This window comes from Alosa sapidissima, chromosome 23, assembly GCF_018492685.1.
Source record: "Alosa sapidissima isolate fAloSap1 chromosome 23, fAloSap1.pri, whole genome shotgun sequence".
NCBI lineage: Eukaryota > Metazoa > Chordata > Actinopteri > Clupeiformes > Clupeidae > Alosa > Alosa sapidissima.
Window position 1 is genome coordinate 7,548,822 of NC_055979.1, and position 17,016 is coordinate 7,565,837.

A 17,016-nucleotide genomic window follows, 5' to 3' on the forward strand; every position below is an offset into this window, starting at 1 on the left:
ACTGGTAGCATAAGCCAGTACCTGGAGCCTACAAACATTGCACAGGTAGTCCAACTCCTCCAGAATGGCACACCAATACGTTCCATTGCCAGAAGGATTGCTGTGTCTCCCAGCGCAGTCTCAAGAGCATGTAGGAGATTCCAGTAGACAGTTGCTCAAGGAGAGCTGGGTAGGATGGTAGAGCGTCCTTAACCCAGCAGCAGGACCAGTATCTGCTCCTTTGTGCAACAACAAACAGTAGGAGCCCTGCCAGAGCCCTACAAAATGACCTCCTCCAGGCCGCTGGTGTGAATGTCTCTGACCACACTTGTCAGACTTTATGAAGGTGGCCTGAGGGCCCGATGGCCTCTGGAAGGACCTATGCTTACTGCCCAGCACTGTGCAGCTCAATTGGCATTTGCCATAGATTACAAAATTGGCAGGTTCGCCATTAACGCCCTGTGCTTTTCACAAATGAGACCAGGTTCACCCTGAGCACACGTGACATTTAAAGATGTCTTGGAGAATGTAATGCTGCCTGCAACATCATTCAGCATGACTAGTTTGGTGGTGGGCCAGTGATTGTCTGGGGAGGGATATCCTTGGAAGGACGCACACACCTCTACGGGCAAGACAACTGCACCCTCACTACTCTTAGGCATCAGGATGAAAACTTCAGACCCATTGTCTGACCCTGTATTGGTGCAGTGGGCCCTGGGTTCCTCCTGGTGCACAACAATGGCTGGACACATGTAGCGAGAATGTGCAGGCAGTTCCTGGGGGATGAAGGCATTGATACCATTGACCTGCCCCCCCCCCCCCCCCACTCCCCTGACTTAAATCCGATTGAACACCTCTGGGATATTTTGGTCCATCCAACACCGCCAGGTTGCACCACCGACTGTCAAGGAGCTCAGTGATGGCCATGTCCACATCTGGGAGCAGATTCCCCAGGACACCATCCGCCATTTCATTAGGAGCATGCCCCGATGCCATCAAGCATGTCGGGGCCATACAAACTACTGAGTACCATCATGAGTTGCTGCGCTGAAATTCAAGCAAAATGGACTAGCTTGCCGTGTCAGTTTTTCCTCTTAGATTTTCGGGGGGTCTTTGAATTCAGTCCTCTGTGGATTGATCATTTTCATTCCCAAATAACGAAGTGGCATCCTTTTGTTCCTAACATATTACCCAGTCCATATCAGTTTGAATCCTACCTCACAGGATGCTCGTTTAACATATCATGGCTCGGACATCTGTCCGCACCTCACCATCCCACCACAGGGGTCTCCCAGGGCTCAGTACTGAGCCCCCTTCTCTTTGCTATCCACACCACTTCTTTGGGACAGATTATACATTCGCACAGCTTCTCATACCACTGCTATGCAGATGACACATAGCTTTATCTGTTCTTTCCACCTGATGACCCCTTGGTCTCTACACGGACCACGGATTGCCTCTCAGACATATCTTGATGGATGAAGGCACACCACCTCCAGCTAAACCTCTCAAAAAACAAACTGCTGGTCCTCCCAGCTAAACCTACTGCTCCCACCTACTCGAATGCCCTCATACAGGCATTATATGCTACCCCCGACCGCTGCGCTCTTTAGACAAACATTGTCTAGCTCTGCCACCGGTACGCTCAGGTCAATCCAAACTTTTTTCATCTGTTGTTCCTCGTTGGTAGAACGCGCTACCAGTTCCTACTAGAGCAGGGACATCCCTCTCCATCTTCAAAAAACTCCTGAAGACCCAGCTCTTCAGAGAATATCTTCTCTCGTAGCACTACTTACAACTAGCTAATTCTAGCACTTACCACCTGACTTAACTGTATAAAAACAGTACTCACTTATGCACTCTTCCCTATTGTACTCTACCTTTTTGAATTGTTTTAAATTGTTCTAGAATTGTTGAGAGAATTGTTTTAAAAGCGTTAAACTGTTTACCAGGTTGTAAGGCGCTTTGGCTAAAAATGCGTCAGCCTAATGTAATGTAGATATCCAGCATGATGTTTTTTCCCCATTGAAATCTGATGTGTTTTATTTTTTTCTGAAGTGTATATTTTTTTTGAGCAGTGTATAGTAAGTAAGAGTTAAGGTTTGCTCAGAAAGAGAAGAAGGTAGAAGAAGAATGTATTGATGATGTAGGTAGTTACTTCAATTAACCAAGATATAGAATAATTGCCTTATTTTCTTACACATAGTGCCCATATTGGAATCTTACCAGATTATACTTGATGCCTTGTATATTATTGAGGTTGTCATGTGATAAAATGACTGTTCAAACTTTTAAATTGTTTTTGAATGATATGAATGAATGATTCTATCATGAATAACAATAATGATGGTCTATATTTTCACATTTGGTATCCTCCATATTGGATTTCAAAATGGCCAACATCAAGTTTGTTTGGAAATCCTGTCAATAGCTTCCTTGACCCTAACAATTGAGTGTTAGAACTTAAAATACTTTTTTATCTTGTTTAATTTTGAAGTTGTATCAACAATTCTATTAAGAATGGTAGCCATATTTGAATTCAAGATGGTGGCCACTAGGGGGCGCTATGTGTTGGGGTCCATTTCAATTTTTGATCACTAGGGGTAGTAGTATAACTGTGCCAAGTTTCATGCTTTCTGCAAAAACTGAACGACTCCGGTGCTTAGCCGCTGTACTAACAGGCTGATATCCATGAAGGTGAAAAATGATCATACAGTGACAGTTTTTTTCTTATGCTGATCATAAACTCCAACATACCATACCTGTAAAGCACTTCACACACCCAAAGGCTAGAGCCAAATACAAGGTGTTTGTGTACAGTAGGATTACTTGAACCCTATGGTGCTTACACAGGAAAATAAAGACAGTCAGTGCCCTCAAATATTTATACCCAATATGACTCATCCATTCTGACGGCGGAATTCACGGGTAAATATATGGACTAGCTTGCGTGGGATCAGTTAAGCACAGCAGGACCGCCTTTGTGATGGGGTACGTGAATCCCAATTACAAAGACCATCTGCGATAATCTGTTCTCTGCGTCCAGACGGATGATCCCGCTAATCTGGTTTCAAACTTTCATGAGCCCGATTACAGGCAGGAGGTTTGAACAGCAATCAATCACCAGACAGGCGTATAATTAGAGCAATTGGACCGGCTTACCTTTCGAATGAACGAGGCGATTAAGAATTCAAATTTAGAGCTAAGTACAGTGTCTAATTGAAATCCATAATTTCAACACTTTCCCCCCTGCACACACTTACAATTGGTCTGCTTTGATGTGATTTGATTTGATTAAAAACGTCTGGACTCAGGGAGAGATGATTTTTCTGCTTTACTGGCATTATACTGCCACTCTGTGGATGAAAGTAGACGCTACATCTGCTTCAATACCAAACTTCCTCAAACATCTTCAGCCAGCCTCTACACTGCAAATAATTCACACACACACACACACACACACACACACACACACAATTAAGCAATTTACAGCCCTACAAAATATGATCTCTTCAACTAAACCTTTACAACTAAAGTTTAAGTGATGTTCAGGTTTGTTGCATTTGTCCTGTACAGTATAGCACAAATGTATGTGGTAAGATCCTCATTACTCAATTTACAGAGCACTCTTCAGGTGAGTCCTATTGTTTCTTGTAGTACTATTGCGGTCCTTAGTTGGGCAAAGGGGGATTCTGTGAAGTAGTTGTGCGGCCATTCTAACAGAATACACAGATCAGGCAGTCAGAGTGTAACAGCTCGTTCTTTACGGTTTGAGAGTTACATCTCTACCGGGTTCCTCTGAAACTGAGTGTTAACTATTTGGGTGTTAATACTCCACGAGGTGGACTATCGAGCCCTGTGGTCGGCCATTTTGGACCTGAAAGGAAATAAAAATGTGTGTGCGCAGTTTGGAACTACTTCAAGAATCTCCATACAGTGCTGCTGTACACTGGGAGCTTGACTAGTATAATCATTCTATGTTGTTTTTGTTTAAAACACTTTCAAATGATTGCCCTTTTAAGCTTTGATGTGCTATTACCTTGTGTGTTTTATGTTTTCCTATTATCATTATTATAGTGGATGGAATCCACTATCTTGAAATCTCCTGGCTTCTTCTTATTATTATTACAGTGCATGAAAATGCACTGTACTGTTCTTCCTAGGCTTCTTCTTATTACAGTGCATGAAAATGCACTGTACTGTTATTCCAAGGCTTTTTCTTCTTCTTATTACAGTGCATGAAAATGCACTGTACTGTTCTTCCTAGGCTTCTTCTTATTACAGTGCATGAAAATGCACTGTACTGTTCTTCCTAGGCTTCTTCTTATTCTTATTCTTATTATTCTTCTTCTTCTAACGCACTTAATGCAGCTTCAACCGTTTAACGTAGAAACTTCATTCAAACTATGTTACGTAGGTCTTACTTAGGACATGGGTGCTATGTATTTTTCAGCTTTGTAACTTTTATACTTTTTAAACTATTAATTAAAAACTATCAAAATTTCCCCATTGACTTAACATTATGATTATGACATCACAATACGGCCGTTAAGCAATTAGAATCCTATGGCAGGTGTTCGGGCCACCTGGACCAACTGCCAGTCTCAGGCTTTAAGCATACAAACTGGCCCTATTAAGACTACACATCCTGTTCAACTGCTTCCTCTGCCAAAAACTGTTTCAAAATAAAAGTCCTCTCTATAATATTTTACTGTTAAACAATTTAACCCTTTAAACTACTAACTGTTCGGCCATTGTAACTGTTACTTGTCATCAACTATGACTCCTACCCACTGTAGCTAGTTAGCTAAGTTAGCTAAGTCACGTGGTTAGCATAATTAGCATGCTAGCATGTTAGCATGCTAGTTAGCATTTTTAGCAAAACTGCTAAAAATGATTAGCTAAGTTAGCTAAGTAACGTGGTTAGCATAGTTAGCATGCTAGCATGTTAGCATGCTAGTTAGCATTTTTAACAAAACTGCTAAAAATGATTAGCTAAGTTAGCTAAGTAACGTGGTTAGCATAGTTAGTATGCTAACGTGTTAGCATGCTAGTTAGCATTTTTAGCAAAACTGCTAAAAATGATTAGCAAAGTTAGCTAAGTAACATGGTTAACATAGTTAGCATGCTAGCATGTTAGCACGCTAGTTAGCATAGTTAGCAAAACTGTTAAAAATGATTAGCTAAGTTAGCTAAGTAACATAGTTAGCATGCTAGCAGTTAACATGCTAATTAGCATTTTTAGCAAAAAAACTTGGTTAACATTATTATCTTTGATAACATAGTAGCATAACTACTAGCAAACATTAGGGCCATTCCAACTGTTAGTTATCGTCAATTATCTACCTAAATAATTTAACTATTTAAATGATCCACCTATTTAACCGTTCAATCATTTCAACTATATTAAACCTTATCTACCAAGCAAATCATTTAACTATATAAACTATCCACCTATTTAACTGTTCAGTCATTCCAACTATATTAAACCTCATCTACCTAGTTCAGTCATTCCAACTATATTAAACCTCATCTACCTAGCAAATAATTTAACCATTTAAACTATCCACTTATTTAACTGTCCAGTCATTCCAACTATATTAAACTTTGTCTACCTAGCAAATAATTTAACCTTTTAAACTATCCACCTATTTAACTGTTCAGTCATTCCAACTATATTAAACCTCATCTACCTAGTTCAGTCATTTGAACTATATTAAACCTCATCATGTTGGTTGCCAATTAGCACATCATCTGTTTTAACAATATATTTCACACCATATGTTTTGCATTTTCATGCACTGGTAATTCCCTGGAATTGCGTTTTCTAGTTATTATTCTTCTTCTAACGCACTTAATGCAGCTTCAACCGTTTAACGTAGAAACTTCATTCAAACTATGTTACGTAGGTCTTACTTATGACATGTGGGCTTTGTATTTTTCATCTTTGTAACTTTTATACTTTTTAAACTATTAATTAAAAACTAGTCAAAATGTCCCCATAGACTTAACATGGGCTGATGACATCACAATAGAGCCGTTAAGCAATTAGAATCCTATGGCAGGTGTTCGGGCCACCTGGACCAACTGCCAGTCTCAGGCTTTAAGCATACAAACTGGCCCTATTAAGACTACACATCCTGTTCAACTGCTTCCTCTGCCAAAAACTGTTTCAAAATAAAAGTCCTCACTATAATATTTTACTGTTAAACAATTTAACCCTTTAAACTACTGAACTTTTTAACTGTTCAGCCATTGTAACTGTTACTTATCATCAACTATGACTCCTACCCATTGTAGCTAGTTAGCATGGTTAGCATAGTTAGCATGCTAGCATGTTAGCATTTTTAGCAAAACTGTTAAAAATGATTAGCTAAGTTAGCTAAGTAACGTGGTTAGCATAGTTAGCATGCTAGCATGTTAGCATGCTAGTTAGCATGTTTAGCAAAACTGCTAAAAACGATTAGCTAAGTCAACTAAGTAACGTGGTTAGCATAGTTAGCATGTTAGCATGCTAATTAGCCTTTTTAGCAAAACTGCTAAAAACGATTAGCTAAGTTAACTAAGTAACGTGGTTAGCATAGTTAGCATGCTAGCGCAAGCATGTTAGCATGCTAGTTAGCATTTTTAGCAAAACTGCTAAAAACGATTAGCTAAGTTAGCTAAGTAACATGGTTACCATGCTAGCATGTTAGCATGCTAGTTAGCATAGTAACTTTGTTAACATTATTATCTTTGTTAACATAGTTAGCATAACTGCTAGCAAACATTAGAGCCATTCCAACTCAGTTATCGTCAACTATCTACCTAAATAATTTAACCATTTAAACTATCCACCTATTTAACTGTTCAGTCATTCCAACTATATTAAACCTCATCTACTTAGCAACCAATATAGTTTGTTTTTACTCTGTATAATATTTTACATCATATTTTTGCATTTTCATGCACTGTATTTCCTTCAGGAAATGCTTTTCTAGTTCTTCTTCTTCTAACGCAGTTAATGCAGCTTAAACCGTCTAACGTAGAAACTTCATTCAAACTATGTTACGTAGGTCTTACTTAGGACATGTGGGCTTTGTATTTTTCAACTTTGTAACTTTTATACTTTTTAAACTATTAATTAAAAACTAGTCAAAATTTCCCCATAGACTTAACATGGGCTGATGACATCACAATAGAGCCGTTAAGCAATTAGAATCCTATGGCAGGTGTTCGGGCCACCTGGACCAACTGCCAGTCTCAGGCTTTAAGCATACAAACTGGCCCTATTAAGACTACACATCCTGTTCAACTGCTTCCTCTGCCAAAAACTGTTTCAAAATAAAAGTCCTCACTATAATATTTTACTGTTAAACAATTTAACCCTTTAAACTACTAACTGTTCGGCCATTGTAACTGTTACTTGTCATCAACTATGACTCCTACCCACTGTAGCTAGTTAGCTAAGTTAGCTAAGTCACGTGGTTAGCATAATTAGCATGCTAGCATGTTAGCATGCTAGTTAGCATTTTTAACAAAACTGCTAAAAATGATTAGCTAAGTTAGCTAAGTCATATGGTTAGCATAGTTAGCATGCTAGCATGTTAGCATGCTAGTTAGCATTTTAAGCAAAACTGCTAAAAATGATTAGCTAAGTTAGCTAAGTCACATGGTTAGCATAGTTAGCATGCTAGCATGTTAGCATGCTAGTTAGCATTTTTAGCAAAACTGCTTAAAATGATTAGCTAAGTTAGCTAAGTCACATGGTTAGCATGCTAGCATGTTAGCATGCTAGTTAGCATTTTTAGCAAAACTGCTTAAAATGATTAGCTAAGTCAGCTAAGTAACATGGTTAGCATAGCTAGTATGTTAGCATGCTAGTTAGCATAACTGCTAAAAATGATTAGCTATGTTAGCTAAGTAACGTGGTTAGCATAGTTAACATGTTAGCATGCTAGTTAACATTTTTAGCAAAACTGCTAAAAATGATTAGCTAAGTAACGTGGTTAGCATAGTTTACATGCTAGCATGTTAGCATGCTAGTTAGCATAGTAACTGTTAATATTATTATCTTTGGAAACATAGTTAGCATAACTGCTAGCAAACATTAGAGCCATTCCAACTGTCAGTTATCGTCAACTATCTACCTAAATAATTTAACCATTTAAACTATCCACTTATTTAACTGTTCAGTCATTCCAACTATATTAAACCTCATCTACCTAGTTCAGTCATTTGAACTATATTAAACCTCATCATGTTGGTTGCCAATTAGCACATCATCTGTTTTAACAATATATTTCACACCATATGTTTTGCATTTTCATGCACTGGTAATTCCCTGGAATTGCGTTTTCTAGTTATTATTACAGTGCATGAAAATGCACTGTACTGTTCTTCCTAGGCTTCTTCTTATTACAGTGCATGAAAATGCACTGTACTGTTCTTCCTAGGCTTCTTCTTATTACAGTGCATGAAAATGCACTGTACTGTTATTCCAAGGCTTTTTACAGTGCATGAAAATGCACTGCACTGTTCTTCCTAGGCTTCTTATTACAGTGCATGAAAATGCACTGTACTGTTCTTCCTAGGCTTCTTCTTCTTCTTCTTCTTCTTCTTCTAACGCATTTAATGCAGCTTCAACCGTTTAACGTAGAAACTTCATTCAAATGATGTTACGTAGGTCTTACTTAGGACAAGAGTGCTATGTATTTTTCAGCTTTGTAACTTTTATACTTTTTAAACTATTAATTAAAAACTGTTCAAAATTTCCCCATTGACTTAACATTGCCCTTTATGACATCACAGCAATTAGAATCTTCTGCCAGGTGGCCAGGCCACCTGGATCAACTGCCAGTCTCAGGCTTAAAGCATACAAACTGGCCCTATTAAGACTACACATCCTGTTCAACTGCTTCCTCTGCCAAAAACTGTTTAAAAATAAAAGTCCTCACTACAATATTTCACTGTTAAACAATTTAACCCTTTAAACTACTGAACATTTTAACTGTTCAGCCATTGTAACTGTTTCTTGTCAACTATGACTCCTACCCACTGTAGCTAGTTAGCATGGTTAGCATAGTTAGCATTACAAACATTGTTAGCATTATTATCAAAACTGCTAAAAATGATTAGCTAAGTTAGCTAAGTAACATGGTTAGCATAGTTAGCATGCTAGTTAGCATAACTGTTAAAAATGATAAGCTAAGTTAGCTAAGTCACATGGTTAATATAGTTAGCATGTTAGCATTGTTAACATTCTAGTTAGCATAGTTAGCATAACTAATAAAAATGATTAGCTAAGTCACATGACTAGCATAGTTAGCATTTTAGCATTGTTAGCATGCTAGTTAACATAGTTAGCATAACCGCTAAAAATGATAACCTAAGTTAGCTAAGTCACATGGTTAACATAGTTAACATTGTTAGCAGGTTAGTTAGCATAGTTAGCATAACTAATAAATATGATTAGCTAAGTCACATGGCTAGCATAGTTAACATTTTAACATTGTTAGCATGCTAGTTAGCACAACTACTAAAAATGATAAGCTAAGTCACATCGTTAGCATTGTTAGCATGCTAGTTAGCATTGTTAGCATAGCTAAGTTAACTAAGTAACATGGTTAGCGTGTTAGCATTCTTAGTATTTTAGCATAACTGCTATAAATTATTAGCTAAGTTAGCTAAGTCACATAGTTAGCATTGTTCTATTAAGTTGTCATAGTTAGCATAACTGCTAGCAAACATTAGAGCCATTCCAACTGTCAGTTATCGTCAACTATCTACCTAAATAATTTAACCATTTAAACTATCCACCTATTTAACTGTTCAGTCATTTCAACTATATTAAACCTAATCTACCTAGCAACCAATATAGTTTGTTTTTACTCTGTATGATATTTTACATCATATTTTTGCATTTTCATGCACTGTATTTCCTTCAGGAAATGCTTTTCTAGTTTTACCATTTAAACTATCCACCTATATTAAACCTCATCTGCCTAGCAAATAATTTAACCATTTAAACTATCCACCTATTTAACTGTTCAGCCATTCCAACTATATTAAACCTCATACCTAGCAAATAATTTAACCATTTAAACTATCCACCTATTTAACTGTTCAGTCATTCCAACTATATTAAACCTCATCTACCTAGCAAATAATTTAACCATTTAAACTATCCACCTATTTAACTGTTCAGTCATTCTAACTATATTAAACCTCATCTACCTAGCAACTAATATAGTTTGTTTTTACTCTGTATGATATTTTACATCATATTTTTTGCATTTTCATGCACTGTATTTCCTTCAGGAAATGTTTTTCTAGTTATTATTATAACCTTTTTTCTTTTTACCTTTTCAAGAATGAATGCGACTCTAACCGCTTAACGTACAGACATGTTGAAATAACCGTTTTGTAGGTCTGGAGTTGGACATAGTCCGGTGGACAGCCTATAGAGCCCCATTGTGGACCCGGAAATGTTGAGTACACCAAAGTTTTATGATATATGGAAATATGTAGTATGGGTTCCCAGCATGCAAAAACTGCCGGATGCTAATTTGCTTATGTTGGGCAATTTGTGTAATTGAGCTAATTAGCATAATAGCCTATATTGATCATATTATAAGAGCTGCTTGGCCAAAATGGACAATGTTAGTATGTTTTTAGGGGTTACTGGAGATGCTGAGTCCATATCTGACATTTTCAAGATTCAAAATCACTATTTAAACTTGGTTTGGTCACATTTTACTCTCATTAGGCTGATTTTGAGTTTTTTGGTACAATTTAGACAGATTTTTGGAGGATAGGGCTGTAACGATACACCAACCTAACAATTCGATTCGTATCACGATTTTTGACCCACGGTTTGATACGAACCTCGATTTTTCTTTTTTTGGAGGGGGGGGCTAGACATTTCAATAGCCTACCTTAGAACACCAGAGGATTACAATGTAATATATCTCTATTATTTTATATCCTGATATAAAAAGAGAGAATACTGAATGTCTGATATTTATGACAGCACACTCAGCTGTCTGGTTGAAGCCTGGAAATATTGTAAACAAAGTAGCATAGTTGGCTAGCTTATCCTAGTCTACTGATTGGACTGTTCAGTTTCCTCATGTGTGTTTAAGGTAATACTGTTCTCCTTGGGACAAGCCTTTTGGGAAACATTGGTATTGAGATGATCATTCAGTTCTCCCAGAATCCCCAGCGCGAAACATCGTGGGAATCTCAAGCACAGTCCAGCACGCTGGCGTTGCACAGCTCCCCCAACAGGCCATTGCCATCCTCGGCGTGGACGTTCCCACATTCAGTCCAACAATTAGTCTCTGGTACTGCCACACAGCAGGTGGGGTGCACACACCGCAAGAGCCCTACTCACCCTGGGGAACCACAACCACCAGCGACCCAATGCGGGGCGTGCTAGCAGTCACCTGGTCTGTCGCCTCTCGTCCCCAGCTCCCTTCAGAGAACGGCCTCAGGTCGCACTTTCGCAGTGTGCACCACCGCAACGTTCCTCCAACATCTGGCGGGGCCTAGCCTCCACTGCCACAGACTCCCCGGCGCTGAGCACCGTAACTGGCACTGCACCTCCGATGCTCCACTCCGTCGTCTCGCCAGTCAGTTCCATCGCAGCCGGACCACGCTGCGCAATCAGGCTACAGCTACCAACGTTGGCGTCCCTCCTCTGCTGCCTTATCGCAGAGCTGTCCTCCGCTGTTCCGGCCGCTCCACACCACCATGATCGCGCCAAGGCCTAGACCTTCTCTCTGGCTCGTGTCATCGGATTTCACACAACAAACTTTTTTTTCCCCTTATTTTTCTAAAGAGCACCGGCGAATAGGCCGACTCGAACAGGCTCCGCCAACCGTCCGTCCTCAAGGCACCACCTCCTTGCCGCTCCACCTCTGCTCTGCTCCGCAGCCAGGGCCACCGCCAACTCCAGCCTAAAGCTGCCCGGCGGGGGCAGGGGCAGGGGCTCCAGGTCTTCTCACGGTGAAGTCAGCACCCAGGCCAGTGTCACCACCTCATCTTCCAAGGCCGCTTCCTCAGGCCGCTCTCCCAGTCGCGTGAAGTCTTTCTCCGCAGTGGCCACTGCATCGAGACCCAGGCAAGCACTCCTCCAGGCCCAGGCGACGGCTGGTCTCCTCCCGTGGCTTCTACTGAAGGCCTCTGTAAGCTTTTTAGTACCCCTTACAAGGGCTCTCTTCGGATCCTTTTGCTTGGGCCTCCACCTAGCGGTGAGCATGGACGGATTATGAACTTTCGGGCCCCTGGGCCCAGATGTATTAAGGGCCCCCCATTAATTGTCGCATATGTGGAAGGGGGGTTTGGGGGTCAGAAATGTTTTAATTAGTTTGATGTGATTTCCTGTATTCTGGTGCATTTTGGGGATGGCCAATACTAAATTCAATTAGATTCATAGCCTACATCCTGATGTGTTGATTATTGGTGCTTCACTCCCCTCCCTGAAAGACATCTACACCACCCACCTCACCCGCAAGGCGACCACAATTATGAGTGATGCAAGTCACCCCGCTCACAATTTGTTTGATCCACTGCCCTCTGGGAAGAGGTACAGAAGCCTGCGCTCCAGCACCAGACTCACCAACAGCTTCATACACCAGGCTGTTAGGATGCTGAACTCTCTCCCCCCTCCACCCTCAGCTACATAACATCCTGGACTTTGGACCCACAATGGCTGCCTTGCACTACTCCACTCCACTTGCACTACTCCACTTGTACACTTTGCAACTTGTTGCTGTTGTCCTGTTGTCCTGAAAACACAACACACTTCTGCTGCTCTTACATAACTTGCACCACTATGCCACTTGCTTACTTAGGTCAAACAGAACTACCTCAGCCATTTATTGGCCTGACTTTGCACTATTATATTGACTGTCTATGCACAATTGCACAATTTCAACCCAATTTTGCTGCTCTTATTTCTTCATTGTATGTGCCTTCTTATTTACTTTTTATTGTTTACTTGAATGTTATGTTTGTCTGTGGACTGGATTTGGTAAAATATGTCTTGTCTCCACCGTGGGATAGTGAGAAACGTAATTTCGATCTCTTTGTATGTCTTGGCATGTGAAGAAATTGACAATAAAGCAGACTTTGACTTGAGGCAATGATTTCATGCAAAGGCTTCAGGGCCCCCTGACCCCTTGGGCCAGGCCCGGTAGGCCCGTGCAGTAATTCATCCCTGGCGGTGAGGTCTCCCACTCCCGGCTCCTCCAGCACTGAAGACACGGTCTCCTACAGAATGCATGGAAAATGTGCCCATCTACAGGTGCTGCTTTGGAAAGCATGGAAAACGTGCCCATCTACAGGTGCTGCTTTGGAAAGCAGCAGACCGTCCTGATCCACCGGCTGTGGATATAACGTTTGGAGGGAGTTAGAAGACAGGTATGAAGAAAGGAGAGGAACTTGCCCACCCTCGATTCAAGTCCTGTTGCTCCTCCTGATTTGTTAGATGTTATCAGCTTTAACTGCAAAGCTGGGTTAAAACTGTGTATACATGTATCTGGAAAGTGCAGCTGTGCAGCTGCAGGCTTGGCCTGTACTAATTATTGTTTCTGCAAAGGCAGTGATGTTACATGTGGCAAAATATTTACACAGCAGAAGGACAGGGATGAAGAGTCTGGAGAAGATGGCGACAGGACAACGGATGAGGACAGTGAGGAGTAGTAGAGGCTAGTTCTTCCCTTTGTTACTCAATTGTGAGTCACAGCAGAGGGCCAGTGAATAGCTATTTCCAAAATGATTGTGGAATTCAAAAATAACTTGAGGATCCAAATTATTCCTAAACACGGAACATTTTTATCCTCCAAAAATCCGTCTAAATCGCCCCCAAAAACTCAGCAAAATCAGCTTAATGAGTAAAAACTTGACCAAACCAAGTTTAAATAGTGATTTTGAATCTTGAAAATGTCAGATATAGACTCAGCATCTCCAGTAACCCCTAAAAACATACTAACATGGTCCATTTTGGCCAAGCAGCTCTTATAATATGATCAATATAGGTGATTATGCTAATTTATGCTAATTAGTTAAATTACACAAATTGCCCAACATATGCAAATTAGCATCTGGCAGTTTCTGCATGCTGGAAACCCATACTATATATTTCCATCATAAAACTTTGGTGTACTCAACATTTCCGGGTTCACCTTTCTGTCCACTGGACTAACAAAAGAGTTACTTTTTCAGATTTTCTTAAAAGTTTATACTTTTTGAGAAATAGGAGATTAAAAATGTCAAACAGCTCATTTTTCCCCCATAGACTTGTATGGCTGTGATGTCATAATGACCTAAAGCCAGCTGCACTCTTTAAAGGTCCAGTATGTAGGAAATAATGGAAAATAAACTGTAACCATTCCAAAAATGATCACCATATGTTGTCAGAGAGTAAGGAAACACGATGAATTGAAGTAATAGCTTATTTGACAACATTACTCTAACCCGTAAAACCCTGTAAAACCCATGAAAAAAATGAGTGATTACAGTGCATGAAAATGCACTGTTCTGTTATCCGAAGTCTTCTTCTTCTTCTTCTTCCCACCAAATTTCTGCATCTAATTCAGCTTTAACCGTTTAACGTAGAAACTTCGTTCAAACTTTGTAACGTAGGTCTTGAAAAGGAAACGTGGGGAATGTATTTTTCACTTTTGTAAACTTTATAGTTTTTGAGATATTAATAAAAAACAAGCTTATTTTTCCCCATAGACTTAACATGGGCTGATGACATCACAATGGGCTAATTAACTTGATTTGCACCTGTATCAACTTCCAGCTGCTCACTACTAGGACCCATCAAAGGGCCAGTTAAACTGATTGCACCTGTATCAACTGCTTTCTGCTTAACTAGGCCAACTCTCTCTGTGTCTCTCCATTCTACAAGGATATAAGGCACATTCCATCCAACTTTCTATCCATTCATCCTCTTCAAACCATTCACTCATCCACCCATTAAACTATCCACCAACATCCATTAAACAATCTGCCTATCAACATCCATTCAACTTTCTGTCTATCAACATCCATTACACTAATTTCAACTTTTAAACTATATACTCTGTCTCAGGCTTTAAGCATACAATCTGGCTCTATTAAGACTACAGATTCTGTTCCTATTTCCTCTGCCCACAACTGTTTCAAAATAAATGTCCTCACTACAATAATTTACTATTAAATAATTTAACTATTTGAACTACTCAACTATTTAACTGTTTAGACATTTCAACTGTCAGTTGTTATCAACTATGACTCCTGCCAACTGTTTCCAAATAAGTTTGTTTTGCATTTTATGTTAATATACAGTATATTTATATTTTCTTTACTTTTTATGCTTTTTATGTACTATTACCTTGTGTTTTATGTTTTGTTATTATAATTTTTTTCATTCTTTACTTTTTATATACTCTTTAACTATTGCCCTTCTATGATTTTATCAGCTATTCCGGTTTGCTTTTGTTTATGTAAAGCACATTGAATGACCTCTGTGTATGAAATGCGCTATTTAAATAAACTTGACTTAACTATAGGGGCTCCAGTTGTAAACGATTTCAGATTGTGCGAGGCTGCGTTTGTGTGCATATATGTGTGTGTGTGTGTGCGCATGTATGTGTGTGTGTGCCAGTGTGTTCGGGGGGGATCTTCAGTAAAATCAAGCACAGCACCAGGTGTTCTGCCATGTGGTTTTATTCTTGACTTGGGAAGTGATCACATTTTGATCCTGACAGAAAAAAAAAAAACTGACGCTTTTAATCCAGCCTCAAAATCCAATAACCACAACTTCTCAAAATAAAAAAACAAATAAAAAACAAATAAGAGACATTCTGCCAATCCTTCCTGCTTAAAAAAGGATAAAATTTCACGTAAAACATTTTCCCCCAATTTTGAAACTTAAAAACCAAGAACCAAAAGTCATGGTGGAGGAAACCACATTGACTGTTAAATTTAAATCTGCGTGGCAATGATTTCCGGGCTTCTCTTTTGTATATTTTCTTACTCAGATTGCAGGTTTTCCCATTTTACATTCCTATTGCACATTAACCATTTACAACTTCCTCGCAAAACAGAAAAAAATTCCTCTTTTTTTCCCCCTCAGTATAGGGGCTTCATGAAAGTGCTCATTTCAATACAACAGTTAGGAACAACTGGTTCCCAATTCTGCCACAACGCCATATAACAAAATGGCAAACAGCCACAATGGGGCTTTTTATTTCTGAACCTTTTCTTGTTGTCCAGGTGATAAAACTGAGAATTTATAAAAATAAATGCAGCAGCATGTCATGTTCACTAATATTGACTGGGCCTCAAATGAAACATTTGTTTTTAAAAACAAGTTTGGCTTTAAGGCCTGAACTGTGTGAGAGAAGAAACCAAAACAAAAATCCCATTTCCCTCTCCCCCCGCATTGGGTTCCCATAAATTACCTCAAGACACTACATGCTCCAAAAGACTCTGGAGGGGATCCACTGGTTGAGGTGGTTGGCAAAGCCTGTCCAGTTTGCTCTGCTCTCCGCCATAACCATGATTTTGCATTTGACAACACAGGGCAGGCTTTTCACCTAAACCACCTCAGCTTAGCTGTCGCCCTCTAGAGTCCTGGAGGCTCCAGGTGGTGTCGTGCCTCTTAGTTGCCTGCGTCGGGGGGGTTGGGCCAGGGCTCGGAGCTGCGGCGCGTCAGGGTGGGCCGCCACATGCTCCAGGGGTTGTAGGTGCGGCTCAGCTCCACGGGGGACACCCCGCCGTGGCCAACGGCACTGCCCACGGCACCCAGCGCGGGTGAGGTGCAGCCGCTGTCGGTGGCGGGGCCGATGAGGTCCGAGATGGGCGAGGTCGGGGCGGCGGAAGGCGGCGGGAAGGTGTCTCCACTGGTGGACCAGATGGAGGGACTGAAGGGGACGCTGGTGGACCACAGGCTGCTGTTGCCGAGGATGGACTAGAGAGGGAGGGGCAGAGACTGAGTTAAGGCACGCAGGGGTGATCAACGATAGTACCTCATGATGAAAGATGCACTCTTTGGATGGTCAT

At 40.3% G+C, this 17,016-nt stretch overlaps 1 protein-coding gene across 1 annotated transcript in view; it reads right to left on the reverse strand.

The window, feature by feature from the left end:
• Positions 1-15,662: 15,662 nt before the first annotated feature.
• Positions 15,663-17,016, reverse strand: part of LOC121698563 (transmembrane protein 131-like) — a 43,296-nt gene continuing 41,942 nt past the window's right edge. Inside the window, exon 41 of the mRNA XM_042080762.1 lies at positions 15,663-16,924. Within this exon, the coding sequence (XP_041936696.1) occupies positions 16,616-16,924 (309 nt within the window). The 3' untranslated portion in view covers positions 15,663-16,615. The remainder of the gene's footprint in view (positions 16,925-17,016) is intronic.